Consider the following 26,877-nt stretch of genomic DNA (forward strand, 5'->3'; position numbering starts at 1 on the left):
GGCACAGAACATGTGCAGATGTGCACACGCAGACATGCAGGGCTCACATGTGTGCACATACCCACTTACATGTGTGCACAGGGAGAAGTGCACACGGGTGCACACTCACAAGCACGTGCACACTTGCACTCACCTCACGCTGCTGTGGCTGGTGCCTGGGTCTGCAGTGAGTCTGGGGGCCCTGGGGGCTTCCTGAGGAGACTGGGCGTGCAAACATGCCCTGGGGGCACACGCCTGCTAACCAGTTCTGTCTCCATGAGCAGTGGGACCTTGAGCCCTGAGGGGCTTGAGTGAGGCTGCTGGGGTGGTGTGGGCTTCCTGGGGCCCCTTGCTGGGATCCACCAAGGTGGGGAGGGACAGCCTGAGGCCCTGCCCTCCTCCCTTCTCCCTGCACCCCCAGGGCTCCTTCTCTCCCCTTCCTGCGGGGTCTGCCCCTCGCAGGTCTCCCCCTCCTTCTCTCTCGCTCCAGCCTGTCCCGGTTTCTGCCTCGGCCTTCCCAACTCTCAGATGGCCCATGTTGGCCCCTCTCCTGGTGCAGGTGGACACCCGCTCTTGAGCCCAGCCTGGCCCTTGGCTGACTCCGTCCTCACTGCCCATCAAGCCCTCGCTTATGCCCAGTCCCCGAGGCCACATCTGTCCTCATACCCCTCCCCCACCAGAAATAAACACTTGGTGCCAGGAGGAGCCAGCATGACCGCCAGATGACCCGTGGGGTGGGCAGGCTAGGCCATGAGCGGCTCCTAGAGCGCCCGGGTTCCAGATCCAGGCAGGAGCCAGGACGTCCTCTCTGACTACATCTCTCCTCACTTAACCATCTGGTGCCCACCCGCTGAGGGCTGGCCCCTCTCCTGGCCTGTCCTGGGCTCTCAGGACCAACAGAGCCAGACCCGTCCTCGCACATGGGCCATCTTTGACAGTGTCCAGCAGAGGCCGGCCACAGCCTGGGGAGCAGGGAGCATGAAGTGATCCCAGAGGGCCTCCCAGGGTGCCGGGACAGAGGCTGTGATCCCAGTACCCCCTGCCGAGCTCCCCGGGGCCAGCAGCCCCCCGCCCCTGCTAGGTGCCCACCCTGCTGCAGGCCCTGATCAGAGCTGTGGCCCCCATCCCCTGGGGTCACCTTGGGCCCCGAGTGAAAGGCAGAAACACCACCATCAGAGGCATGCTTAGACCAAGAACCAAGGACCAAGGACCCTGGGCCCAGGCCCGAGAGGCGGCCTCGCTTCCTCCTGCCAGGACAGGAGATCCTGCAGACCCTGGCCAGCCTGACACGGCCGGTCATGGAGGCGAGCAAACTCCCAGAGTCAGGAGACTCCACTAGGCCCCTGGATGAGCAGCCCCTGCACAAAACTGCCTTTCAGACTTCAGGGTCTTTGTGGGGCTGGGTGCCTAGCCTGGCTGGTGGTGACCCAGGAGGGCCCACCCGTGGATGCCCCCAGGGGACATGGTACGCCTGGGTCCCGCCTTCCCAGAGACCTCCCACCCAGCCCTCAAACAGGTGAGGGGGCACACTTTAGCCCCACCACTCACTGCCAGGCTGGACCCTGCTGAAAGCCGTGTGCCCTGGTCGCCCTAATGCTGAGTGTCACGGCTGTGGCAGGCTGTGGTGTGCAGGAGCATGGTGGGACTCAGGCCGCTGCCCCATGCAGCCCTGCCAGACCCCTCCCTCAGGCAGAAATGCTGCATTGCTGCTAGCCCCCTGCCCCTCCAGGAGCAGCCAGATGGCCCGGGCTCTGCCTGACCAAGAGTGGCCTCAGGTTGGCCAGAATCATCCTTGGGCCCCAATCAGGGACTCGCAACAATGCCTCATCCTATCCTCAGTACCCTGCCCTCTCCTCCACCTCCTGGACCAGCCCGACCTCCAAGGCCCCTCTGGGAAAGAAGGCAGCCTGGTGGAGAGACAGCTGTTGCCAGGTGCCAACAGAGGCAAACCTGAAGCAGAGAGGGGCACGGGGGACAGAGACAGGGCCAGCACAGGGGGAAGAGTGGGCCCTGTGGGGTCTGGGCAGAAACTCAGAGAGAGCCTGGTGTGGGGACACCCTGAGTCAGGGGTGCCTCCTTGAAATGCAGAGCAGCCGTCCCATGGAGAGCCCTGGGTGGGGTGTGGAGAATTTCCAGACCTGGAAGAATGCTGACTGCTCCTCCTGCACCCGGCCCTGGCATCCTCATGCTGCGGAACCAGCACCCCCACCTCCACTTCGGGCCCTGGTGCCCCACCCGGGAGCACAGCCACGCTGCCCCCCGACTCTGCTTCAGCGGGGAGCTGATCACCAAGCAGCAGGTGGGTGGGGCCCATGAGGCCCCGGTGAGTCCCCCATCTGAGGCCAGCAAACAATCTGTCAGCCACAGGTCAGCAAGAGACCACCAGGCATCAGGAGACCCTCGACCCTGGAGGGGCAATCATCTCTGGGGGACACTGCATGGCAGCTGGGACCTGTCACTGCCCCCCAAGGATGAGATCAAGCAAAGCCCTAGGACCCGGGCTTGTCTCCAACCTGCCAAGCCAGAGGCGGGGGAGTGGCCTTGATGACCTCTCAAACAAGGCCAACTCCTTGCATCCCTGTGGCCCAAAGCGACTGGCATCCAGAATGACCCCCGCCCTCACCGGGCAGATGCTGTCCTCCCCTCACGCCTGGGCTCCAGGGTCCGGGGAACTGCAGCCTCAGCGATGCCTGGCTGCTGAGCAGCCACATCAGCAGCTCACATGCCCAGCTTGGGTCCCTGCCCAATGGGCCAGCGGGAGGCCCGGGCCAAGCTGCATCCAGAGCTGTCTGGTGCTGCGATGGGCCCGGAGAAGGGAAGGGGCTAACCTAAGGAGGGGACTCCTGGGTCAGCCTCTTGGGGTCTCTCTCTGCGCCAGGGCCTGGCTGGGGCTCCTGAGGGCCAGTGTCTGGCTCACAGGCTCAGAGCAGGCGCCCCCTCCTCCTGGGTCAGGAACGTCCACTCTCAGCTACTCCACCTGCCTCGTCCTCTGAGAACCAGGAGGCAGCACGTGGTCTGCTGGGACCGAGCATCTTGGCTTCTGGCAGGTGTCAGGAGGGGCCTTGCCAGCCCCAGCGACCAGCAAATACCCACCCCCTAGGTCAGCCTGAGTAGGGGCCCCTGGAGGCTGGAGATGGCCCAGCCAGGGGTGCTGACCATGCACAGGGTCGAGCTCAGAGTGGAGTGAAGGGGCGGGCAGAGCAGAAAGAGTCATGGTGCTTACCCAGGCATGCGGGGGGGGGGGGGAGTGGAGATGCCTCCCAACCCCACCCCAGGCCCCCTTTGCATAGCCCCCAGTGGAGAGAAAGGGGCAGAAATCTGGCAAGTGTCTCTACAGGACTTGCTAGCAAAGGCTGACCCTGCCTGGACCTGGCAAAAGACGAACCACCGGCTCTCAGGGGGGCTGGCACAGGTGTGCCCGTAAAAAGGTTCTCAGGGGGCCTCCTCCTCCACCTTCTGGGCTCAGCACCTTCCCTGGCACCCACTTCCTGAGCCCCAAAATTGGGTCCTGGGTCCTCTCTGGCTGGGCTGTGCCCAGACCCCCACCCAATCCCACCTCTGCTTAGGATCCCTGCAGTCCAACTTCCAGGAGGACTGGGGAAGGGGCCAAGGGGCAGCTGAGGGAGGGCCGGAGCAGAGGGGAGGGAGGAGTCCAGGGCCCTGGCCTCAGCCTGACCCTGCCTGCAGGCTGACAGAAGCCCCCCCTTTGCTGCAAAGAGGTTCCTAGACACAAACCTGCCTGGGTCCATACTCTGCCTGATTCCCATGAGTCCCTGAGGGTTGAGAACATGCTCAGTCCCTCTGCACAGATGGGGAGACTGAGGCCCAGAGAGCCCAGCCACAGGCCAGCATCACCCTGTCCCTGACAGGCCAGGGTCACCCTGCTGCAGCCTGGTGGCCTCTGGCTTCCGCTGGCAGCATCAGTACAGGCCCAGCCCCAGAGACCCTGCTCCCAGCCTGGGCTGCCCAGAGGCGGCAGCAGGGACAAGGCGGGAAGGGGCTTCCTGGACCACCCTGGGCTCTGCCCAGCCCCGGCCTTCCTGCGGGTACAGGGGATGGCCCAGCCCCTGCCTGGCGGGAAATGCATTCAGGAAGAAGGACCACAGCCACTGGAAGTTGTAGGACCACCTGCCAGTGGCAGGAGCACCTCTCTTGGGGAGCATGCAGGGGCTGCTCCGCTCACCCCGCTGCTCCGGACTGGATTCCTGTGTGCCTGCGTGTGTACCTGCATCCGTTCGTTCATTCATCCACCTGTTCATTCATTGATCTGACCCAGGTGTCCTAGGCTCTCCAGTGCTTTGTGCCTACAGGATGCAGGTGGGAATGGACACCTTTTAAAACCTTGCTTTAAGGTTCTCTTAAAACAAGACGGAGGGGAGAAGCGTCCCGGAGCAGGAGGAGGGACACCAGATCCCCCTGGAACCTCACCTGGGCCTTTACGGAGGGCTTCCAAGAGGTGGCGTCTGGGCTCTGCCTTGGAGGAGCCAACCAGCCTGAAAGGGTGGCATAGGGCGCTGGTGGCAGGAGCCAGAGGGAGCTGCTCCTTCGGCCATCAGCGTGGCGGCCCAGCAGGAGCTGTCGAGAGGTCTGGAGGGGGCAGCAGCCATGCTGGCAGGGTCCTGGGCGGGGAGATGGCGGGGTGCAGGGTGCAAGACCAGTGAACGTGGGGCTTGTCCATCACACAAGTGCAGGTTCTTGGAGAAGGAGTTCAGGGCTTGGAGGGGCCATGGAGAACCCGGCCCGAGGGCTCTGTCTCTGGCCACTGAGTGGAACTGCGATTGCATCAGGTGGGGAGAAAGGAGCAGAGGGAACGCGGGTTTGGGGAGCCCGGCCTGGGGTGTCAGGAGCAGGTGGGAGGGCCAGGGTGTGGGGAGGGTCAGGGTTGGCCCCAGCACAAGACAAGTTGCTGGCACAGAGCAGACTGGAACCCAGGAGGGTAAGCACCCAGGAGAGGTAGGAGAAGGCAGCAGCAAGACAGGAGGGGTCTCAACGCCTGGGGGCGCAAGGAGGGCCACGGGGGGCATGGGGAAGGCTGTGGGGGGCATTGGGGAAGGCCATGGGGGCACCAGGAAGGAACTGGGGAGGTGGGGGGGGGAGGCGGGGTGGTACTCCTGCTGTCACGGGCTGGGCTGAGTGGGGCCATCAGAATCCTGGCCCCTCCAGCTGCAGCCCTGGCCCCATCTGGCCTAGGTGGTCTCCCCTCTCATCCACCGTCCTCTCCACCCCACAGGGCGAGCGCTGTGTCCGCTGGAGGAGAAGTTTTGTCTCAAGTCTCCCGCCCAGCAGTTTAGCCTGGGCAGCATGGCAGGTGGGAGCTGAGCAAGGCAGGGGCCCTGGGACGGGGGCAGGAGGCGGGGTCCTCTAGAGGGCGCACACAGCCCTGCCCCGTTCACAGGTGAGTTTTGTGGGGAGAAGCCAGTGCTTAGCATGGTGAGACTTCGCTGCCACCCTGCAGGTGCCTGGCCTGAGCAGGGACCTCCAGCCCGGCCACTCAGAGCCACTAGCCTCCCCAAGGGCAAGGGGCTGCCAGGGCTCAACCAGAGAACAGGCAGGAGGCCTGGTGCCCACACGGGTGTGCGGCTGGTGCCCCCAAGCCCCCCTCCCACATTCCTCTTCCTGCATTTGTCCCACCCCAAAAGGAACCCCCAGATCTGCTCCTGGGCCAGGGTGCCATCACCAGCAGCCCCTCCCCACAGTCTGCCCCCCCTCCCCAGAGAAGACCACTCACTCCTGCTTCCACCGGCACCTCCAAGCTCCCAGCCTAGGAGGGGTGCCCAGTCCCACCAGGACACGCTTGGGCCCACAGCAGGGGCCCAGCCAGGGCCAGGAGGCCCGTGGGCTAAGATGCAGGCGCCTCAACCTCACCAGGACCCCAGTGGGCCTGGTGCCCACTCTCCTGCCCCCACTGGGTGGGTGGCAGTGTCCATGCTGGTCCCATTCAGGGAGCTGACCTGCACCCACGCCTCCCCCACGAACATTTCCGGACAGCCTTGGGGCCATTCCAAAGCCAGAGGCCAGGGCTGCCAAGAATCCAGCTTCCGGGCAGAAGGTGCCAGGCCCTGGGACAGGAGCTTGAACCCCTGATGGGCTGGGCCTGTGTCTGGGGATGACCAGCCCCTGTCCCCCCAGTGGCACCCCACACAGGAACTGCTTCCCCGGCCTCATCCCCCCTCCCAGGGTCAGAGCCCAGGCTCCCTGCCCCCCATGGATGCTCACACCCACCCCCTCACTGTTGGTCAGAGCTGTTGACCCCACTCAGCCCAGTGCTGAGGCCCTGGCTGGCCTGGAGTGACGTGGGGCAGCAGCAAAGGGATAGGTGACACTAGGCAGATTTGATCAGGGCCCAGGTCCCAGAGACGGCCTGTCAACCCAGGGCAGCTTCTGGAGGGAGGCAGCCCTCTCTGTAAGGTGGGCAGGTGGCCTCACGTCCTCTGCTTGGGGGAGACACCGTGGCTGCGAGCAGTCCCCACCTCAGCACCCCAGGTAACAGGACAGACCTGAGTGCCACAGGGTGCCGCTGGGCCAGGCTTGGGGCAGGGGGCACCAGTGCAGCTGGGGCCACTCACAAGGGATGGGCCGTGCCCGAGGCCAGAGGGGCCCCAGGCTGAGGAGGGCACCCAGGGGCCACCAGCAGAGCACCACTAGCAGGTTGTGGGGAAGCCGTGCCCAGCACGCCTGGCCCTGGGGTCCACATCGGGGCCAGACTGTCCCTTCATCTTCCCATCAGCACCCGGCCCGCAAGGCCTTCAGGACCAAACTCATATGGCAAAACGGGGTCTTTCATCCCCTCCCAGGGTCACAGGCTTGGAAAGGGAAGGATGGCAGGGCTTGTGAGACCAGGGTCCCAGCCGCAGGTGGGAAGTGACCAGAGGCCCCAGAGGCAAGGCAGCGCCAAGGCCCATGCCCCCTGCCCACATCCAGGCTGCTGGGACGGGCTTCTGGGCCTGGAGAAGGGACCAGCCATGCAGGGGCCTCTGCCTGCTCCCCCACCTCACTCAGCCCCCAGGGGCAGGGCCCAGGCCTGTCCTAGTCAGAGCCTCTTACATAAGCAGCCCTGTGGGGGGCGAGGCTGCAGCTGGGCTGGGCTGCCCCATCCTCCCCTCAGCATCACGAGCCTCCAGTGGGCTGTCCTTGGGCCCTGGGTGGAGGCCAAGCCAGGCCCATAAATAGGGGTCTCCCCACCGGCCTCTGCTCCTCCTGCCTGCCTCCCTCACTCTGCCCGCACTGCTGGCACCAGGCCCCAGACGCCTGCTCAGATCCTGCAGAATGGCTGCTTCACACACGCTGTGGATGGGGTTGGTCCTGCTGGGGGTCCTGGGGGTCCTGCAGACCCGAGCCCAGGCCCAGCCCTCCCTGCAGCCCAACTTCCAACAGGACAAGGTGAGGGGCTCCCCTGCCCAGTCCCCAAGGCAGGACAGGGCCCTGTCAGGGGAAGGGGGTGCTCTCTGGGGCCAGCTGTCTCCCTGGGAAGAGAGGAGCTCAGCTGAGTGGAAGGAAGGCTAGACCCCTGCCGGAGGAGGCTGACCACACGAGGCCCCCTGGGGCGACTGCAATTCGCCAACCAAGAGCGCCGAGCCGGGTATCCCCAACCCGTAGGGAAGCAGCTATGTCCTCGAGCGCGCACACGGCACATACAGACACGCGGGCTACCTGCGTGCCCACGCCATCCAAACACAGTCACCCCTCTGAGCTCAAGATGCCCAGAGGAAGCAGGCACACGTTCTACACCTGGGTCCCAGGACTCATCTCGGTGCACTAGTGCGAAGATGCGGATGGCGCACGGGGGTGGCGCACGCGGGTGCCCACACAAACCCGAGCGCGCGGGTCCGCGCCTGGCACACAGACAGCCGGCGGCGCGCACACCCTCAGGGGCTGTGCGGGGACGCGCCGGAGCAGGTCCTCCCGTCCCGCACCGTCTCGGGTCTCCAGCCCCACCCCTCCCCGCACCCCGTCCCCGAGCGTCGCAGACGCCCCGCAGTCCGCCCAGGGCAGCCAGGCTCGCCCCGACCCCTCCAAGAACTGCCAGGGCGCCCTCTGCCGCCAGTTCCACCGACGGACAGGGCGGGGCGGGGCGGGGCGGGGCGGGGCGGGGCTGGGCCGGGCCAGGCTGGAGACCCGAGCGGGAGGGGCGGGGGCGCCCACCCCTGTCGGCCCCAGCGGGTCCTGGCCCTTCGCCGCAGTTCCTGGGCCGCTGGTTCACCTCGGGCCTGGCCTCCAACTCGAGCTGGTTCCGGGAGAAGAAGAAGGTGCTGTCCATGTGCACGTCGGTGGTGGCCCCGACCGCAGACGGCGGCTTCAACCTCACCTCCACCTTCCTCAGGTCGGGCGGCGGGCGGGCTTCTGGGGCTGAAAGCTTCCCGTCCCGTGGTCGCGATCTAGGGACACCCTAGGCCTGACCTCTGACCCCGAGGTGACCTGCCCACAGGAAAGACCAGTGTGAGACCCGGACCCTGCTGCTGCAGCCGGCCGGACCCCCAGGCTGCTATAGCTACACGAGTCCCCGTGAGTAGGGGCCCCCTCCCTGGACCCCTGGGTCCAGCCCTGGGTGACACTTGCTGGCGGTGACTCTGGGAGAACCTCCTACCCCAGCAGTACACGAGGTGGGGTGGTAGCTGCCCCACTAGGGTCAGCAGGTGCAAGGCCCGGGTGTTGGGTATCAGGGACCCTCTCTTGGGCACTGGATCCTCTTTGGAGCCCATGTCCTGCCAGGCCCCTTCCTGCCCCAAGATGGGATTTCCCCAGGTCTCTGCTGCCCCTCTCTGCTGGCCAGGCGGAGCCCACGCAGGCAGCCCCCCAGTACCCCTCACAGCTCCCCACAGCTCTCGCCTGGGGACCCTGGGGGGAGGCCTCCCCACTCCCCTGGGGATAGCAACCTTTCCTCTTCCCGGTTCTGGCCAAGGGGTTTGTAGCTGCACCATGAACCCCTAATTTTCTGAGCCTGCGTGTTTGCTGGCCCCTCAGGACTTCTGGCTTGGGGACACTGGACCCTGAAACGTTCACAGGCTGTGCAGGCAGGAAGCAGGGAGCTGGCCACCTGTCCAAATGGGGGAGGGGACAGGGAAGGCAGCCTGACAAACGGGGAGGAGCCCGGGCCCCTCCCACAGCCAGCCCCAGAGCGGGCCGGGTTTGGGGGCAGGGTCCCCAACCCGGTCCTCTCGTGGATTCCCAGACTGGGGCATGGTCCATGAGGTGTCAGTGGTAGAGACGGACTATGAGGAGTACGCTCTGCTCTACACCCACGCCGAGAGCACCAAAGGCCTGGGCGGCCAGGACTTCCGCATGGCCACCCTCTACAGTACGTGCCCCGCCCCACGGCCTGGCCTCAGGCCCGGCCAGAGAGAGACCCAAGGGGAACCCTGAACCTGGGGAATGGGGGCCAAGCAGAGATCTCCCCACATTGAGGCAGCGGCTTTTCCTCCTGCCCCAGGCCGTGTGCAGAGCCCGAGGCCTGAGGTGAAGGAGAAATTCAGCACCTTCGCCAAAGCCCAGGGCTTCACAGAGGATGCCATTGTCTTCTTGCCACAGACCGGTGAGGGGGGCACTAATCTGATGGGGAGATTAAGGTCAGATTAGCGGCAGACAAGCAGTCTCCTGATTTGGGGGAGGCTGGGGGTGGGGTGCGTCCGGCCAGACCGCCCACTGACTGGCACGGTCCTCTGGTGTGGGGGGCAGTCTGTCCTCACCCCATGACCTTGGCTGCAGCCAGTGGGGGGGCACCGGAAGATACTCCAGGAAACCCCCCACGCTGGATTCACCAGCACTTACTGTGTGCCAGACCCTGGCTCAGCCCGCAGGATACAAGGGCCCCCAGCCTGATGGGGGGCGGGCCCTAGAAATGGAACCTGTGGGGTGGGGGTGCCCATGGGGGGCACAGGCTGCAGGAACATGGGGCAGCGGCTACACGGGGGCTCAGGCACAATGTTGGGGGGCGTAGGCAGCCCGGGTGGGCAAGCAGCCCCAGCGTGGGGTGCTGACCACGGCCCCGGCTTCTTTCTCGGCAGATAAGTGCATGGAGGAGCACAATTAGGTGAGTGCGGTGGGCAGAGGGCAGCTTCACCCAGCAGTTGCCATTCATTCGTTCATTCACTCAGTCATTCATTCAACACACATCCAACAACAGCCAAGGGTGGTCCCAGGCAGACAGGGGCTGGTCCAAGGGGAGAGGGCTCCCATGGGGTTCAGTGAGGTTGCGGGGGGGTAGGAGGAGCTGGAGGCTGGGACAGTAACAGGGTGGGGCAGGCAGGAGGGGAGGTCAGGGCACAAGGTCCTGGGGGGCAGGGGTCACTCCCCTGGGGACCCTGGGGCAAGGAGGGGCGGTGTTACCTGCTCCACTGAACTGATGGTGCTGCTCCCTTGGCCAGGTCACCTCAACCCTCAGGACCTGGCTGTCTTGCCCTGCTCTGCTCTTTCTTCCAAGACCCCTGAGACCCCATCCCTGGCTCCTCCCTCCACCGCCTCTGCCCCCTTGGGCTTTGTCCTGCTCTGAAAATAAACTCCAGAAGCAAGTCAGTAGCCTGGCTCCTGCCTGTCTGTCTTGTGGCCGATGCTCTGGGCCTGGCTCTGGCCTGCTCCCTGGGGACCTGACCCCCTCCCCCACTCACTTTGGGCCTCGGTTTCCCCTCCCACCCCCATGAAATCTCAGAGGCTGGCTCTGTGTGACACCGGAGGGGTGGGCTTGGACCTGCCAGCGTTTGCTCCTGGTGGGGTGGGGCAGGAGTCAGCACAGCTAAGGGAGGTACCATCACGCCCCCGCTCACCCCACTCAGTGTTCTGACCCACCGCGGGCTCCTCCAGCTACACCCCTCAAGTGACAGCCATTGGGCTCTGGGCCAGTGCCCATCAGCTCCTAATTCCCAGGCCCGCGCCTGCGGCCAGCCTCCCCAGCCCGGGGAGGCCTGAGGCCCAGGGAGCTCGGGGTGCATAGGTTTTTGAAGCTGCGGAATTAGTGCACTCAGATTGGGCAGAGAGAAGGGGGACAAAGAGGAATGTGGCTGGAGTGTCCCTGCCCCAGACTGGGACACACTCACCGATGGGTTGGAGACAAGCCACCCTCACATCGCCTCTAGCTACCTGAGTGCCCCTAGTCCCCTGGGCCTCCAGAGCATACAGCCCACCCGTTCGCCAGGGCCCTGGCACCAGAGCCCGTCTTGCCCAGCCCTGCCCCTCGCCTCCTGCTATCCCCCAGGTTCTTGGCTGGGTGGCCATTTTCAGGGGCCTGTCCTTGGCCCCATGGCTCACAAGGTGCAGCACCCACTGCAGCTGCTCACCAGGCCCCCACCCCGGCAGACCTCAGCCAGGCCCTCAGGGGCACCAAGGCTTGTGAGACTCAGAGGTGAGCGTGAGCTCTGGGAGGCCTTCCTGGAGGAAGGTCCCTGGGGGCTGTGCCTGAGCTGAGGGCTGGGGGCCGACATCCCAGAGGACCTGCCAGAACCACGCCTCCTCCTGCTGCAGGGCATCTGGCCCCCTCCCCAGGAGGAAACAGGGGATTGGGCGGGTGGGATGGAGGCAGCTAGGCCAGGGCGCTGCAGGGTGCAACTTGATCGGCAGCCTATCACAGTGGGCCCTGGCCCAGGCCTCAGGCCGACTGCCCCGGGGCATCTCAGGGGCATAAAGCCTGAGCTGGAGAGGCCAGCCCAGCACCCCTGCCCTGAGCCAGAGTCTCCGCCGTCGCTGGGACCGACCTCCCTCCAGGATGCTGCAGATGCTGCAGATGCTGCTGACTGGCTCCATCCTTGCCCTGCTCTGGGTGTCCTCAGGCCAGGCCCAGGTCCCCATCCAGGCTGACTTTGATGCCAACCAGGTGCGCCCAGGCATCCCCAGGCCAGACCCATCCCCTCCTCCTTATGGACGACTCTCTGGTCCTAGGGGCCTGGCTGCATTATACCCAGGGAGGCTGGAGGGTCAGGGGCAGCCCAGCCCTGCCCACACTCTCCCTGATCCTGGCTCAGCTTGAGTCCGGGGGCCAGGGGAGAGAGCCCCCATCCATCTGCCTCATCCATTTGTCTCATGGGTGGGGTGGGCTGGGGCGGTCAGCAGCCCTCCGCCCAGCCTCCAGGTTGTGCCCAGCACCACTCCCCAGGGCCTCGCACTGGGACGAGCTCCAGCTGGCCCCTATCAGGTCGATGTGGATGCAGGGTCTGCCCCCCAGCTCTCCCTGCACCTTCCCTGCAGTTCCAGGGCACCTGGTACATGGTTGGGGTGGTGTCGGATGACCAGGGCTTCCTGGACTCCAGGGACAGCATGAAGATGCCCGTGGTGTTGGTGACTTCCTTGGCCAATGGCGACCTGGCTCTCAAGTTTGGGTACTCCACGTAAGTGACCCCACGAGCCCCACTTCCGACTGAGCCTTAGACGTGGCCAGTGTGAGGCTGGACGTGAGCCAGCGGGAACCACAGGTGTCCCTGACCCATTCGGGAGTCAGACCCAGGCTGGGCTGCAGGGACTCTTAAAACAGTGGCAGCAGCAGGGCTGCTCCCCAAGGGGCCTAGCCCGTGCTGGACGCTGTCCCTGAGACCTGGGTGTGGAGGAGCAGCGTCCCTGTGTCTGTGTGAGTCTGGAGGGGAGACCCACGTCCCCTGGCTGTGTGCCCCTGACCCAGTACGTGCTACCTGCCCCCAGCTGTCTCCTCACCTGTGAGACAGTCATGAGCACCTGTGTCCTCTGAGCAGCGCTGTGAGGGGAGTGAGTGGATGCCGGGCAGGCTGGCACCGCCCCACCCTAAGCAAGGTGGCCGGTCGCGTCGTGGCTGGGCAGCGTCCTCAGGACACACACAGGGGCCACTGCTCAGGGTGCTGTGGCTCCTCCCCCCCAGGCCTGATGGCAGCTGCCAGAAGATGGACATGACCCTCAGCAAGGGTGCCGTGGATGGGCAGTTCAGCAATGCCGGTGAGGGGGGCGTGGCTGAGAGGGCAGTGGGGGTGCTGGGGGCCCCTGGGGGCCGTGCTGGCTGCCTGATTGGTGCCTGGGCTGAGGGCACTGGGCTCAGCGGCTCTCGCTTCCTCAGCCATGGCGCAGACCGACGTCCGAGTCGTGGTCACCGACTACAAGCACTTCGCCGTGCTGTACTTCGAGACACAGAAGGGGGGCGTTAGGAACGTCTGGCTGCAGCTCTACGGTGGGCGGCGTTCCTGACACCCCCACCCCGTCCCAGGCACAGGCCTCTCCTCTAAGGGGCCGTGGCCGAGCTCCGGTCTGGAGTGTTGCCCATAGGCACTTTCCAGCAAGTTCCGATTCTGTGGCAGGTGGAACCACTGTCTCCAAGGGTCTTCTTGAGACCCCCATGTCTGTGGCAGGGGGAGTCCAGACCCCTCCCCTCCCCATCCCTCTATCCCCCTCTCCTCCGGGCCCTGCCCCCTCTGCTCACTGGCCCTCTCTACCCACAGCCCGAGCCCCAGAGCTGTTTCCCGAAGGTGCTCAGAAGATGCAGCATTTGGCACCCCAAGTGGGCCTGAACCCCAGCCAGGGCGCCCTGCTCCCCAAGTCGGGTGAGTGCTGACTCCACCCCAGCTCTGGGCTGCTGGAGCCAGGAGACCCCAGACCCCAACTGGCAAGGCCAGGCCTGGAGGCTCCCCACACTGACCCGAGACGTGGACAGAAGTACCGGGGCAGCCCTGGCCTGTCTGGGCCAGGGGAGGGTGGAACGATGCCCCCTCAGGAGGGGACCACCGGCCAGGGGGGCTTGGCTGCTGGGGGCAGGGGGGCTCCAGCCCAGGGGAAGGGGCACTGAGTAGTTCCTCAGGCCCCGCTCTCTTCCACAGACCAGTGTGCTGGTGCCTTCTCCTAGGTGAGTACCAGGGGCTGGCCTGGACACCGCCCCCCCCACCAGATCATGCAGTGCCCAGCACCCTGCCTACCAATGGAGGCCCCTCCTGGCCAGAGGGCTGCACTGTGGGATCCTCTGTCTTGGGGGTTGGGATACGGGTGGCACCACAAAAATCAAGACAGGACAGCAGGCAGCGATGGGGAGGGATAGGGTAGGGTCCGGGCCTGGACCCAGAGAGGGCAGCGGACGCCACCCACCCCCCACCCCTGCCCCCTTGTCTGCAGTGAGGGGTCGAGCCCAGGAGTGCCTGCAGGACCTGCCGCTGGGTGCTGCTCCACCTACGGAGCCTCCCCAAAGAGCGCCCTCTTCTCCCCGCCCCTCCCCCAGCATAATAAACAATCTCCCACAGTCAAGCTTGTGCGTTTGGTGTACTGAGAGAAGGGGGGTTGGGGCGCGGTGGTAGGGGCACCCTGGGAGGGGGCCTGCCCCACCCCCTATGGCCTGGACCTCCAGAGAGGAACAGTGCCGAGCTCGGGCTCTGGCCCCGCAGGGTGGGCCTCCACGCCATCACCGGGCAAGGGCCACCCTGGCAGCTGCCGGCCTGGGAGGGGCTGGGGCTCAGCTCTGCACCCCAGGCCTGGCGGAGCTGCGTGCCAGGCTCCCATGGGTCCTCCCAAACCACGGCCAGGATGGGGTATCTGGGCTGCTTCTGTCCTCAGGATCCCCTTCCATCCCCAACATCTCCCCTGACCCCTGCCTGCCAAGTGCCCGCTGTTCACACTCTGAGCCGGGCCCTCCCTGCCCAGAGTGTGGGGAGAGAAAGAATGGGGTGGGGTGGGGTACAAACTCTGTCCTGCCGTTGTGTTTATGTAGGACGGTGTCGCTCTTCTTTAAAGACACGGTCTGAAAAATTTGAGGGTAAAATGGCATGATATCTGTAATGTAAATTGTTTAGGAAGAAAATTCCAGATGTAAATATGTCAAAATGCTGATAATTGTTCCATCTGGGTGATGGATCATTATACTATTATTTCTGCTTTTCAATTGGTTAGACATTTTTCATTAAAAAAACACAGCCCTGTCCTGCCAGACTGGCTTCCTTGATCCAGGCCCTTCTGAGCAGGGAGGTCAGAGGCATAGCCCCCACTCCCTGGGGCCCCAGATAGCCCTCCACACTTGCACCCAACACCTGGGTGCCCAGCCAGCGCCTCTCCTGCCCCTGGCCTAGATGCCGGCCTCTGGCCCACCTGTGGACACTACAAAGGCAGTTTTCCCCCTGTCCCCAGCCTGACACCAGTCTGGAACTGAAGGCCAGTGGGATGTGGCAAGGCCTAGATAGCCAGCCCCTCCCACATGTGTGATCAGTGAGCTCACCCTCCTGCCCTTTCTGGAGACACTTGGGCCAGGGGCTGTCTGCCTACCTTAGGTGTCTGCTGAGAAGCTGTCTGGGCTCCAGGCCATCAGGCCGTCAGCCCGTGGCTCGTCTTGTTCTGCACCACCCTAATCAGGCCACACGGGGGTAGCCCTCAGCCAGATCTCCACCCAGAAACCCAAGGGATGCGTGTGCAAGATCTGTCAGCTCATGCCCTCCTCTGCTGAGAACCGCCCCCAAGGGTCTGGTCCCACCAACAGTAAAGGCCAAAGTCCTCAGGTGGCCGACAGTCCCCCCTGATGGACCTTCCTCTGACCCCACCGCCCACTCTCCTTAATTCCAGCCCAGCTGACCTCTTCGTGTCTCTTGAACATACCAGCCCTGTGGCTGCCACAGAGTCTTTGCATATGCTACTCCCCCACCCCCCAGAATGCTCTTCTCCTAGCTCTCTGCTTGGCTCACTGGATCCACTGTGCTGAAATACCCCCTGCTTGGTCCTTCCTTAGATTTATGGGACCACCCTACCTGCTCCTTCTCTGTGCTCTTTGCTCCTCTCTGCTGCTCAGCCTACAGTGCTCCGTGCCCTGGTATTAGAGGCCAGCCGCTTCTCTTCCCTGCTCTCCTTCACACCCTGATTCCGTGCCCAGGCTGCCTGGAGACCTTCTTAGACCCTCCCCTCGTCTGTGTTTGAGGCCTTACCTACCCTGCACCCACATCCCACATTAAATAGGATTGCTCACGATGGAAAAGCTGAGGCGCTGAAGGCTGGTTGATGAGTTGCATTTTCTAGATAAGTGTGTGATTGTTTTAAATTTAGACACTGCAGCTTTCTTACCATGCTTGGGACTAATCTTTGTTTCAGGCCTTTATCTGTTTCTTGGGGCTGCTGTAACAAATTATCACAAACTCGGAGGCTGAAAACATCCATTTATTCTCTTACAGTTTTGGAGGCCAGAGTCCAGAATCAGTTGTCACTGGGCTGAAATCAAGGTGTCACAGGGCCCTGCTCCCTCCGAAGGCACTGGGGGAGGATACTTCCTTGCCTCTTCCAGCTTCCGGTGGCTGCCGGCACTCCTTGGCTTGTGGCTGCATCACTCCTATCTCTGCCCCCTACGGCCACCTGGATCCTCCTCTTCTTCTTTGGCAAATCTCTCTCTGCCTCTCTCTATAAGGGCGCTTGTGATGGCATTTAGGCTTCATTCCAATAATCCAGGAATCTCTCCCCATCTCAAGATCTTTAACTTATCTGCATCTGCAAAAAGCTCCTTTTCCCTACAAGCTCATAGGCACAGGTTCCAGGGGTCAGGACCTGATATTCTGAAGAGTCCTCATTCAGCCCACCACGGCCCACACAGAGACATTCTCCTAGGCCCTGAAATGTGCCTGGAGGGACTGATGTTCAAGACAGGCCTCGAGGCTGGCACCTCCACGTTCACGTCTCGGCCTGATTCTTCCTCTAGACTGGAGTCTCTTGCACACATCGGCCTTCACTCCCCTCCGTCAGGCATCCAGCCCATCATGCATCAGGTCACATCACAAACTGCCCCAGCCCAGTCGTCTTGGGAAAGGACATTTCCCCTCTCCCCAAACACAAGGGTCACCGTGACCCCTCCCTTCCACCTCTCTCCACTTGCAGTCTGAGCCCCTGGCCCAGCCTCCATCAGCTCTGCCGTGAGGAACACAGCAGCTCCCTGCTATTCTCCCTGCCCCACCACCCCGCACCTCCACACCTGTAGCCCTTGGGCCTCTTTCCTCCTGGCACCACCGTGGGCTTCACGCACACGCATCAGCTGTGCCCCTCTCCATCCCGCCCCTGCTTAACCCCCTAGCACCTCCCACTTGGCATTCACGCACTCACAGTATTTATTGAATGTCTCTATGTGCCCGGCACTGTTTAAGCACTGAGAATACGGTGGTAAAGACCTCATGGGGGCAATGGGCAATAAACAGGATAAATAAGTGGAGTCACCTACGGCTGAATAACAAATCACCCCAGAATTTTTTTTTTTGATTTTTTTTTTATTGAGTTATTGATAGGTTACAATCTTGTGAAATTTCAATTGTACATTAATGTTTGTCAGTCATGTTGTAGGTGCACCACTTCACCCTTTGTGCCCACCCCCCACCCCACCTTTCCCCTGGTATCCACTAAACTGTTCTTAGTCCATAATTTTAAATCCCTCATATGAGTGGAATCATACACAGATTATCCTTCTCTCGCTGGCTTATTTCACTCAACATAATTCTCTCAAGGTCCCTCCATGTTATTGCAAATGGAATGATTTTGTTCTGTTTTGCAGCTGAGTAGTATTCCATTGTATATATGTACCACATCTTCTTTATCCATTCGTCTGTTGCTGGACACTTAGGTTGCTTCCACGTGTTGGCTATTGTAAACAGTGCTGCAATAAACATTGGGGTGCACAGGACTTTTGGGATTGCTGACTTCAAGCTCTTTGGATAAATACCCAGTAGTGGGATGGCTGGATCGTATGGTAGTTCTATTTTTAGTTTTTTGAGGAATCTCCATACTGTTTTCCATAGTGGCTGCACCAGTTTGCATTCCCACCAGCAGTGTATGAGGGTTCCTTTTTCTCCGCAACCTCTCCAACATTTGTTGCTATTAGTTTTAGATATTTTTGTCATTCTAACGGGTGTAAGGCGATATCTTAGTGTAGTTTTGATTTGCATTTCCCTGATGATCAGCGATGATGAGCATCTTTTCATGTGCCTATTGGCCATCAGTATATCTTCTTTGGAGAAATGTCTGTTCATGTCTCCAGCCCATTTTTTGATTGGGTTGTTTGATGTTTTGTGGTTGACTTGCGAGAGTTCTTTATATATTATGGATATTAAGCCTTTGTCAGATATATGACTTGCAAATATTTTTTCCCAGTTAGTGGGTTGTTTTTTTGTTTCAATCCTGTTTTCATTTGCCTTGAAGAAGCTCTTTAATCTGATGAAGTCCCATTTGTTTATTCTTTCTATTGTTTCCCTTCTCTGAGAAGGCATGGTGTCCGAAAAGATCCTTTTAATACTGATGTCAAAGAGTGTACTGCCTACGTTTTCTTCCAGAAGCATTATAGTTTCAGGTCTCACCCTTAGGTCTTTGATCCATTTTGAGTTTATTTTGGTGAATGGTGAAAAAGAATGGTCAATTTTCATTCTTTTACATGTGGCTTTCCAGTTTTCCCAGCATCATTTGTTGAAAAGACTTTCTTTTCTCCGTTGTATGCCCTCAGCTCCTTTGTCAAAGATAAGCTGTCCATAGATGTGTGGTTTTATTTCTGGGCTTTCAATTCTGTTCCATTGATCTGTGCACCTGTTTTTGTACCAGTACCATGCTGTTTTGATTACTGTAGCTTTGTAGTATGTTTTGAAGTCAGGGATTGTGATGCCTCCCATTTTGTTCTTTTTTCTCAGGATTGCTTTAGAAATTCGGGGTCTTTTGTTGCCCCATATGAATTTTAGGATTCTTTGTTCTAATTCTGTAAAGAATGTCATTGGGATTCTGATTGGGATGGCGTTGAATCTGTAGATTGCTTTAGGTAGAATGGACATTTGAACTATGTTTATTCTTCCAATCCATGTACAGGGAATGTCTTTCCATCTCCTTATGTCGTCATCCAATTCTCTCAGAAAGGCCTTGTAGTTTTCATTATATAGGTCCTTCACTTCCTTAGTTAAATTTACCCCAAGGTATTTTATTCTTTTTGTTGCAATTGTGAATGGTATTGTATTCTTGAGTTCTTTTTCTGTTGGTTCATTACTGGAGTATAGAAATGCTACTGATTTATGCAAATTGATTTTATACCCTGCAACTTTGCTGTAGTTGTTGATTACTTCTAAGAGTTTTCCAATGGATTCTTTGGGGTTTTCTATATATAAGATCATGTCGTCTGCAAACAGCGAGAGTTTCACTTCTTCCCTCCCTATTTGGATTCCTTTTATTCCTTTTTCTTGCCTGATTGCTCTGGCCAGGACCTCCAGTACTATGTTAAATAAGAGTGGTGATAAAGGGCATCCTTGTCTCGTTCCTGTTTTCAGGGGGATGGGGTTCAGTTTTTGCCCATTAAGTATGATGTTGGCTATGGGTTTGTCGTATATGGCCTTTATTATGTTGAGGTAGTTTCCTTCTATGCCCATTTTGTTCAGAGTTTTTATCATAAATGGCTGTTGGATCTTGTCAAATGCCTTCTCTGCATCTATTGAGAGGATCATGTGGTTTTTATTCCTCAGTTTGTTGACGTGGTGTATCACGTTGATTGATTTGCGGATGTTGAACCATCCCTGTGTCCCTGGTATGAATCCCACCTGATCCTGATGTATGATTCTTTTGATGAATTGCTGAATTCTGATTGCCAAAATTTTGTTGAGAATTTTTGCATCTATGTTCATCAGTGATATTGGCCTATAGTTCTCTTTTTTCATGGTGTCCTTGTCAGGTTTTGGTATCAGCGTGATGTTGGCCTCATAGAATGTGTTAGGAAGTGTTCCATTTTCCCTAATTTTTTGGAATAGCTTGAAAAGGATAGGTATTAAATCCTCTCTGAAAGTTTGGTAGAATTCCCCAGGAAAGCCATCTGTTCCTGGGGTTTTATTCTTTGGGAGGTTTTTGATTGCTGTTTCAATCTCTTTCCTTGTGATTGGTCTGTTCAAATTGTCTGCCTCTTCTTGAGTGAGCTTTGGGAGATTCTAGGAGTCCAAGAATTTATCCATTTCCTCTAGGTTATCCATTCTGTTGGCATATAGTTTTTTGTAGTATTCTCTTATAATCTGTTGTATTTCTGCAGAGTCTGTTGTTATTTCTCCTCGCTCATTTCTGATTTTGTTTATTTGAGCTTTCTCCCTTTTTTTCTTTGTAAGTCTGGCTAGTGGTTTGTCAATTTTATTTATCTTCTCAAAAAACCAGCTCTTTGTCTCATTGATCCTTTCTACCGCCTTTTTCGTTTCAATAGTATTTATTTCTGCTCTGATTTTTATTATTTCTCTCCTTCTGCTGACTTTGGGCTTCATTTGTTCTTTTTTCTCTAGTTCAGTTAGGTGTGCTTTAAGGTTGCTTATTTGGGATTTTTCTTGTTTGTTAAGATGTGCCTGTATTGCGATGAATTTTCCTCTTAATGCAGCTTTTGCTGTATCCCATATGAGATGGTATGGCATGCTATCATTTTCATTTGTTTCCAGGTATTTTTTTATTTCTTCAATGATCCATTGCTTGTTCAGTAGTGTGTTGTTTAGTCTCCACATCTTTGTGCCTTTCTCAGCTTTTTTCTTGTAATTAATTTCTAGCCTTATAGCACTACGATCTGAGAAGATGCTTGTTATTATTTCAATTTTTTTAAATTTGTAGAGGCTTGCCTTGTTTCCCAACATATGCTCTATCCTAGAGAATGTTCCATGTGCACTTGAGAAGAATGTGTATTCAGCTCTTTCAGGGTGGAGTGATCTATATATGTCTATTCAGTCCAATTGTTTTAGTTTTTCATTCAGCTCCACTATTTCCTTGTTGATTTTCTGTCTGGATGATCTGTCCACTGATGTGAGTGGGGTGTTGAGGTCCCCTACTATTATTGTGTTGTTTTTAACATCTTCCTTTAGGTCTGTTAATAGTTGCTTTATGAATCTTGGTGCTCCTGTGTTGGGTGCATAGATATTTATAAGCGTTATTTCTTCTTGATGGAGTGTCCCTTTGATCATTATATATTGTCCCTCTGTGGCTCTTTACCTGTCTTATTTTGAAATCCACTTGGTCTGATATAAGAATTGCAACACCTGCCTTTTTTTCCTTGCTATTTGCTTGAAGTATTGTCCTCCACCCCTTCACCCTGAGTCTGTGTTTGTCCTTGGGGCTGAGGTGTGTTTCCTGGAGGCAACAAATTGTTGGATCTTGTTCTTTAATCCATTTTGCCACTCTGTGTCTTTTTATTGGAGAGTTCAATCCGTTCACATTGAGAGTGATTATTGATGCATGTGGACTTAATGCTGTCCATCTGTCGCTCATTATCTTGTTTTCCTGCATTTCTTTTCCTGTGTGCTTTAGACTACCCATTTGATACTGCAATTTCTTATGCTGGGTTTCTTAGATTTTTCCTTATCTATGATTTGTGACTCTGTTCTGTACTTTATTTTAGTGTCTACCTTGAAGTTTGTATTTAGAATCTCATGTATAATATAGTCTATTCTCTGGTGGTCTCTTACCTACTTGACCAATACTGATTTAGACCCTTTGCTCTTCCCCTCCTAAATAATTATTTTCATTTTTTATTCCAACTCGTCTTATTAATTTGTAGTTAGAGTGCTAATATCGTCCTTGTTTTGGTAGTTTCCTTATTTTTACCCTAATGCTATAATTGAATATTTGCCATCCTGTTCTGGTTCTATCCATCGGTCTCCCTAGTCTGTGGATTGTGTCCCCTTTCTCCCTTTTTTCTTTTTTCAGGTATGAGAGCCTTCTTGAGGATTTCTTGTAGTGGAGGGCTTTTAGTTACAAATTCCCTTAACTTTTGTTTGTCTGGAAAAGATTTAATTTCTCCCTCATATCTGAAGGAAATTCTTGCTGGATAGAGTATTCTTGGCTGAAGGTTTTTATCCTTTAAATCTTTGAATATATCACTCCATTCTCTCCTAGCTTGTAGGGTTTCTGTAGAGAAATTCGCTGACAGTCTGATAGGGGCTCCTTTATAGGTTATTCTCTTTTTTTTTCTTACTTCCCTGAGTATTCTTTCCTTATTATTCCTATTTGCCAACTTTACTACTATGTGCCTTGCGGTAGGTCTTTTTACATTGACAAATCTAGGAGATCTAAAACCCTCCTCTACACACATTTCTCCGTTGGTCCCTAGATTTGGGAAGTTCTCTTCAATAATTTCGTTAAGCACACTTTCTGCTCCATTTTCCTTTTCCATATTCTCGGGAATTCCTATGATCCTTATGTTCTTACTCCTCATTGAATCCATTATCTCTCGGAGATTTTCCTCATTTTTTTAAATTCTTAGTTCTCTTTCTTCCTCTGTCTGGCGCCATTCAGCCTGTCTGTCCTCGATTATGCTAATTTGCTCCTCTATGTTGTCTACACAGGCATTCAGGTAATCCGTATTCTGTTTTATGTGGTCCATTGTGTTTTTCATCTCAAGTAATTCTGTTTGATTCTTCTTTATGATTTCAATCTCTTTTGTGAAGTAACTCCAGAACTCGGCTTGTTTCTCTTTCTCTCTACCTCATTGAGTTTTTTGATTATAGCTGCTCTAATTCATTATCACTTAGTTTACCTAATTCCAAGTCCTCAGGACTTAATTCTGTGTTTTTATTGTTTTCCTTCTGGTCTGGGGCTTTTATAAATTGCTGGATGGTAGAGGAGCGGTTTTTTCTCATGGTGGTAGAATTCAGTTGCAGTTACAGCCTGTCGCCACTAGATGGGGGTCGAGAGCGGCGTGTTAGCTCTCCGCCTTGGGGCAAGATGGCTGCGCCCACAGGCTTTGCTGGGGGGGAGGGGCTGTTACTCACACGCGCCGGTCTGGGTTCAGATCAGTTCTGTTCTCTGGTATCCCAAGGCCCTTGATTTATAGGGTCCCCGCGGACGGAACCTCCCCCCCCCCGTCAGCGGGTCTCCACTGAATCAGCGGCAGGAGCGGCAGGAGTCCTGGATGATCCCCCGGTCGCGCGGCCCCTCCCCCGCTCCTTCCCGACCGGCGCTGCAGCGATCGCAGACTCTAGGGGAGGGAGCGATCTTCTCTCTACCGTTCCAGCGCCTCCGAAGGTGTAAAGCTAGGTTTATGATCTCCTCCTTCTTGGTATTGTAGGTCTCTAACGAGCTGGCATTATGTTTATTCTCTGAAATTCAGTTCTTCCAATCTTTTGTTGTATTTTGGAGGGGAGAGAATCCTGGGTCAGCTCACCCCGCCATTTTGCTGCGCCTCTCTTTCCCTACCCCAGAATTTTGCCGGTTAAAACAACGAGCCTGTACTATCTCCCAGTTTCTGAGGGTCAGGAATCTGGCCCCAGGTGCTCCGGCCTCGGGCACAAGATCTCTCATGAGGCTGCAGTCAAGCTATGGGCCACAGCTGTGTCCTCATCAGAAGGCTCCGCCGAGGGGGGGTCTGTGTCCCAGCTCCCTTGCTGGTTGTTGGCAGGCCTTCATCCTTTGCCACGTGGATGTCTCCACAGTGCTGCCTCATGTCATGGAGAGCAATTCCAGAGGGAGAGGGAAGTGACAGCCCATCCTTCCTGCTGTCCTCTCTTGGCTGGAAGTTACTCAATCTAGCCCACACTCGGGGGATGCACAAAAGTGTAAACGCAGGAGGGAGGCATGGGTGGGGGCCATCAGCTGCCACAATAGGTAAACCAGAATGTACTTTACATAGTGACAAGTGTGGAAAACAACAAAACAGGAGGGAAGACATGAGATGTTAGGCAATGTGTTGACATTTTATATAAAGCCACTAGAGAAGCCCTCACTGAGAAGGTGACTTTTGAGTAAAGACCTAAAGGAAAGGGGCTGCCCCGTGGCCAAGTGGTTAAGTTCGCGCACTATGCTGCAGGTGGCCCAGTGTTTCGTTGGTTCGAATCCTGGGCGTGGACATAGCACTGCTCATCAAACCATGCTGAGGCAGCGTCCCACATGCCACAACTAGAAGGACCCACAACGAAGAATATACAACTATGTACTGGGGGGGCTTTGGGGAGAAAAAGGAAAAAAAATAAAATCTTAAAAAAAAAAAGTTTAAAAAAAAAAAAAGACCTAAAGGAAGTATGTGAGTCTGGGGAAAAGGCGTGCCAGGCAGTGACAACAGCACGTGCAGAGGCCTTGAGGCAGGAGCCTCAGAAGGACTGACAGTTGTGAACCAGGAGAAAGCAGGAAACGAGGTAGGCTTGGCTACAGGCACACTTGAAATACATTTTCAGCATAGCTCAAGAACCCACCAGCCACCCTCCCCACGGCCACCATGTGGTCACCCTAGCCTTCTTGAAAAGCCTTGAGCAGAACTGTTCTGTGCCCACTCTGGGGCCTCTGCAGGGGCTGCCCCTCTTTCTGGGAACCCCCATCCTGGTGTGCTCCATCCTTCTCTCCCCCAAAGTCACGGCTCCAACGGCACCTGCTCCCCATCCGAATTGCGGAAGTGCATAGCTCTTGCACTGCCTGAGAGTGTCATCTTTCGTTGTTAGCTGTTTGTCTCTCCCATTAGATCTCACAAGCGCCAGGGGAATAGAGGCCTCCATCAAAGTGCGCTCAAGGACAGCAGGGGGCACAGAAGAGGCGCTGGGAAATGCCATGGAATGGATGAACGAGGGACGGAAGCTTTCTGCGCTGGTTACCATAATTTATTCATAAAATACTGTTGTATTTTGACTTCGGTTCGGCGTTAGGAAGCTTTGCGTTTGTATCTGAAGACGACGTGAGAAATATACGGGGGAGGGCGAGACTGGGCGTGGAGGCCAGGGGGAGGCCGCTGGGACCAGCGAGGGTGGCCGGCAGCGGGGCTGGACACGGGGCAGGGACTTCCGCGCAAAGGAAGGAACCCCGGACTCGGCGGGGACGGCGGGCGCGCAGGGCGGGTAACGCCACGCGGGCCCGAGAGCTGGAGCCCGGGGCCCCGCCGCGCAGCGCACGCGCCGCCGGGACAGCGCTCCGCACAGCCCGGCCCGGGAGCTCCGCCCACTGGCGCAGACTCCACCCCATGACTAAGCACCGCCCACTTAACCCCGCCCCAGCCCTAAGCCACACCCACGGGCTCAGGCCACGCCCCACAGGGAAGGCTCCCCTCTGGCTAGGCACCACCCACGTAGCCCCGCCCCTGCGGCCTAAGCCCCGCACCACCCCGAACCCGCCCACTGGAGCAGGCCCCGCCCCCGGAAGCCATCAGCTCGCGCAGGCGCCCTAGTCCCACAGCTGCGTCCGGCCTGGCCCAATCCCCCGCTCCCGGGGTGCCGTGATGCCGCTGCCGCCGCTGTGCACTTTGCCGCTCGGCCCTGGGCCCCCGCGCTTCGTGTGCTACTGCGAGGGGGAGGGGAGCGGGGCCGGCTTCAACCTTTGGTGAGTGGTGGGGTCCGCGGGGCGGTGGAGCGCGGGCCTCCCTGCGCGTCGCGCCTGACCTCCCGTCCCCGCAGTGTGACGGACGCCGCGGAGCTCTGGAGCACCTGCTTCACACCGGACAGCCTGGCGGCCCTCGTGGGTAACGGGGCTCCTGGGGGGCATGGCAGCCCCCGGCACGCCCTGCCTGCAGCCAGACCACCTATGGGGTCGAACGGGCGGTCTGGGATATCCTGGAGGGTCTGGACACCTTCCCCCGGCTCTGTAGCCGTGGTCCTAAGATCGGCCTGGGGTCCCGGCTGGCTCTGGGTCGGGCAGGTTTGGGGTGTCCCCAGTGGTTCTGGGGTCTCGGGCAGCTGGTGACCAGCCCCTATGCCCTGTAGAAAGCCCGTTTTGGCCTGAGTGCGGCTGAGGACATCGTCTCCCGGTTCAGGTGAGCCCCTGAGCGGGAGGAGGGTGTGGCCGCGGGGGCTCTGGCCTCAGTACTCAGCGCCGCTCCTTTCCCAGGGCAGCCTGCAAGCAGCAAGCTGTGACTTTCACCCTGCAGGAGGACAGAGCATCCCTGACCCTTTCAGGGGGGCCCTCGGCACTGGACTTTGACCTCTCCAAGGTGCCGGGCCCAGAGGCTGCCTCCAGGTTGCAGGCACTGACATTGGGCCTGGCAGAGCGCGTGTGCAGCTTGGAGCGGCAGCTGGCAGGTAGGGTGGGCGGTGGGCACCTGGCACCCTCACTAGGGTCCCCTGCCTGTGCCTCCATTCCTGGCTTTCTTCCCCAGCTGCGGAGGAGACAGCCGCCAGCCCAAGGAAGAGCCCCAGGCTGGTGGGGCCTCAGCTCTTCTTACCAGGTAAAGCCTGTCACCTATGATGGGCTGGGGCTGTCCTCTTTCCTCTGGGACTCAGTTTCCCACGAACAAGCCTCAAGCTCCAGAGAGAGGATCTGTCTTTGTGGAGGGGGGGTTATGGTCCTGGGATCCTGCCGGGTTCAGGACCCCCCTCCCATCCTGTTTTCCCCAGACCCAGATCCTCAGAGAGGGGGCCCTGGACCTGGGGTCAGGAGAAGGTGTCCAGGAGAGTCCCTCATCAACCCTGGCTTCAAGAGGTACCCACCCACCTGCCCCTTCCTCCTGTGCTCAGGGTCCATCCCTGGAGCCCTGCCCTTCCCTCCATACCCCTGTAGTGTCACCCGCTCTTCTCTCCTAGTAAGAAACCAGCCAGTGGTGTAGACTTTGACGACCCCTGAAGCTGCAGCAAAAAGTGTGACCCTGCCAGGAGTCCACCTTTGCAGAGAGGGGCAGCCCCTGGGACCACCACTGGAGACCACACCACCGCCACCTGCCCGTCCTGCTGGCCAGCAGGAACAGAACTGCTTCTGGAGCCCCTTCCACGTCAAATAAATGGCTTTCTCAGGTGAAGCTCCTGGCCAGGCTCTCACTCGTGGGGGCTGGCTAGGGCAGAGGGATCAGGGATTCCCTGGGGCCTGCGATCTGGGCCTGGGGCCACAGCACAGAAACAGATGTTCCTGGCTCCATTCTCTCTTCCTGGTGGAGGAGCCGCCAGCTGTCCCTGCCTGGCCAGCCCAGGAGTGGAGAGGGTCGTTCGTTTGCAGCAGGGCCAGGGCTTCCCAAGTTTAGAACTCTGTTTCCACCCCCACTGGGCACACCCCTCATTCTTTCAGACCCCACCCAGCAGGGCATAGCCGTGAGTACCTTACACGATGTACACAGTAGGTCCTATGGGA

At 58.0% G+C, this 26,877-nt stretch overlaps 3 protein-coding genes and 1 long non-coding RNA gene across 10 annotated transcripts; all 4 read left to right on the forward strand.

Annotated features, from left to right (window-relative positions):
• Positions 1-4,436: 4,436 nt before the first annotated feature.
• LOC138920788 (uncharacterized) lies at positions 4,437-5,332 on the forward strand. Its single transcript, XR_011432581.1, has 3 exons — positions 4,437-4,564; positions 4,671-4,766; positions 5,210-5,332. It is a non-coding gene; the product is annotated as an uncharacterized lncRNA (long non-coding RNA).
• A 1,887-nt stretch (positions 5,333-7,219) lies between these two features.
• Positions 7,220-10,388, forward strand: PTGDS (prostaglandin D2 synthase). Its single transcript, NM_001081868.1, is given in 7 exon segments — positions 7,220-7,359; positions 8,160-8,299; positions 8,405-8,481; positions 9,149-9,274; positions 9,407-9,508; positions 9,981-10,006; positions 10,341-10,388. Coding segments are annotated over 6 exon segments (585 nt in total). The 5' UTR covers positions 7,220-7,245; the 3' UTR covers positions 10,341-10,388.
• Positions 10,389-11,522: 1,134 nt separating this feature from the next.
• LCNL1 (lipocalin like 1) lies at positions 11,523-14,154 on the forward strand. 2 transcript variants are annotated; one of them, XM_023629414.2, is made up of 7 exons: positions 11,523-11,779; positions 12,151-12,290; positions 12,791-12,864; positions 12,983-13,093; positions 13,362-13,463; positions 13,737-13,762; positions 14,026-14,154. In XM_023629414.2, the coding sequence occupies exons 1-6, from the start codon at positions 11,672-11,674 to the stop codon at positions 13,760-13,762; spliced, it is 561 nt and encodes a 186-aa protein (XP_023485182.2). In that variant the 5' UTR covers positions 11,523-11,671; the 3' UTR covers positions 14,026-14,154. The 2 variants fall into 2 exon arrangements, with proteins under 2 accessions (XP_023485182.2, XP_005606011.4); XM_005605954.4 differs by lacking the exon at positions 11,523-11,779 and having other exon boundaries at positions 11,839-12,290.
• Positions 14,155-24,420: 10,266 nt separating this feature from the next.
• Positions 24,421-26,551, forward strand: PAXX (PAXX non-homologous end joining factor). 6 transcript variants are annotated; one of them, XM_023629415.2, is made up of 7 exons: positions 24,421-25,143; positions 25,218-25,278; positions 25,524-25,573; positions 25,648-25,838; positions 25,916-25,984; positions 26,154-26,238; positions 26,317-26,551. In XM_023629415.2, the coding sequence occupies exons 1-7, from the start codon at positions 25,043-25,045 to the stop codon at positions 26,360-26,362; spliced, it is 603 nt and encodes a 200-aa protein (XP_023485183.1). In that variant the 5' UTR covers positions 24,421-25,042; the 3' UTR covers positions 26,363-26,551. The 6 variants fall into 6 exon arrangements, with proteins under 6 accessions (XP_023485183.1, XP_023485184.1, XP_023485185.1 ...); XM_023629416.2 differs by having other exon boundaries at positions 26,340-26,551; XM_023629417.2 differs by having other exon boundaries at positions 26,344-26,551.
• The last annotated feature ends 326 nt before the right edge of the window (positions 26,552-26,877 follow it).

This window comes from Equus caballus, chromosome 25 (genome assembly GCF_041296265.1).
Source record: "Equus caballus isolate H_3958 breed thoroughbred chromosome 25, TB-T2T, whole genome shotgun sequence".
Classification (NCBI taxonomy): Eukaryota; Metazoa; Chordata; class Mammalia; order Perissodactyla; family Equidae; genus Equus; species Equus caballus.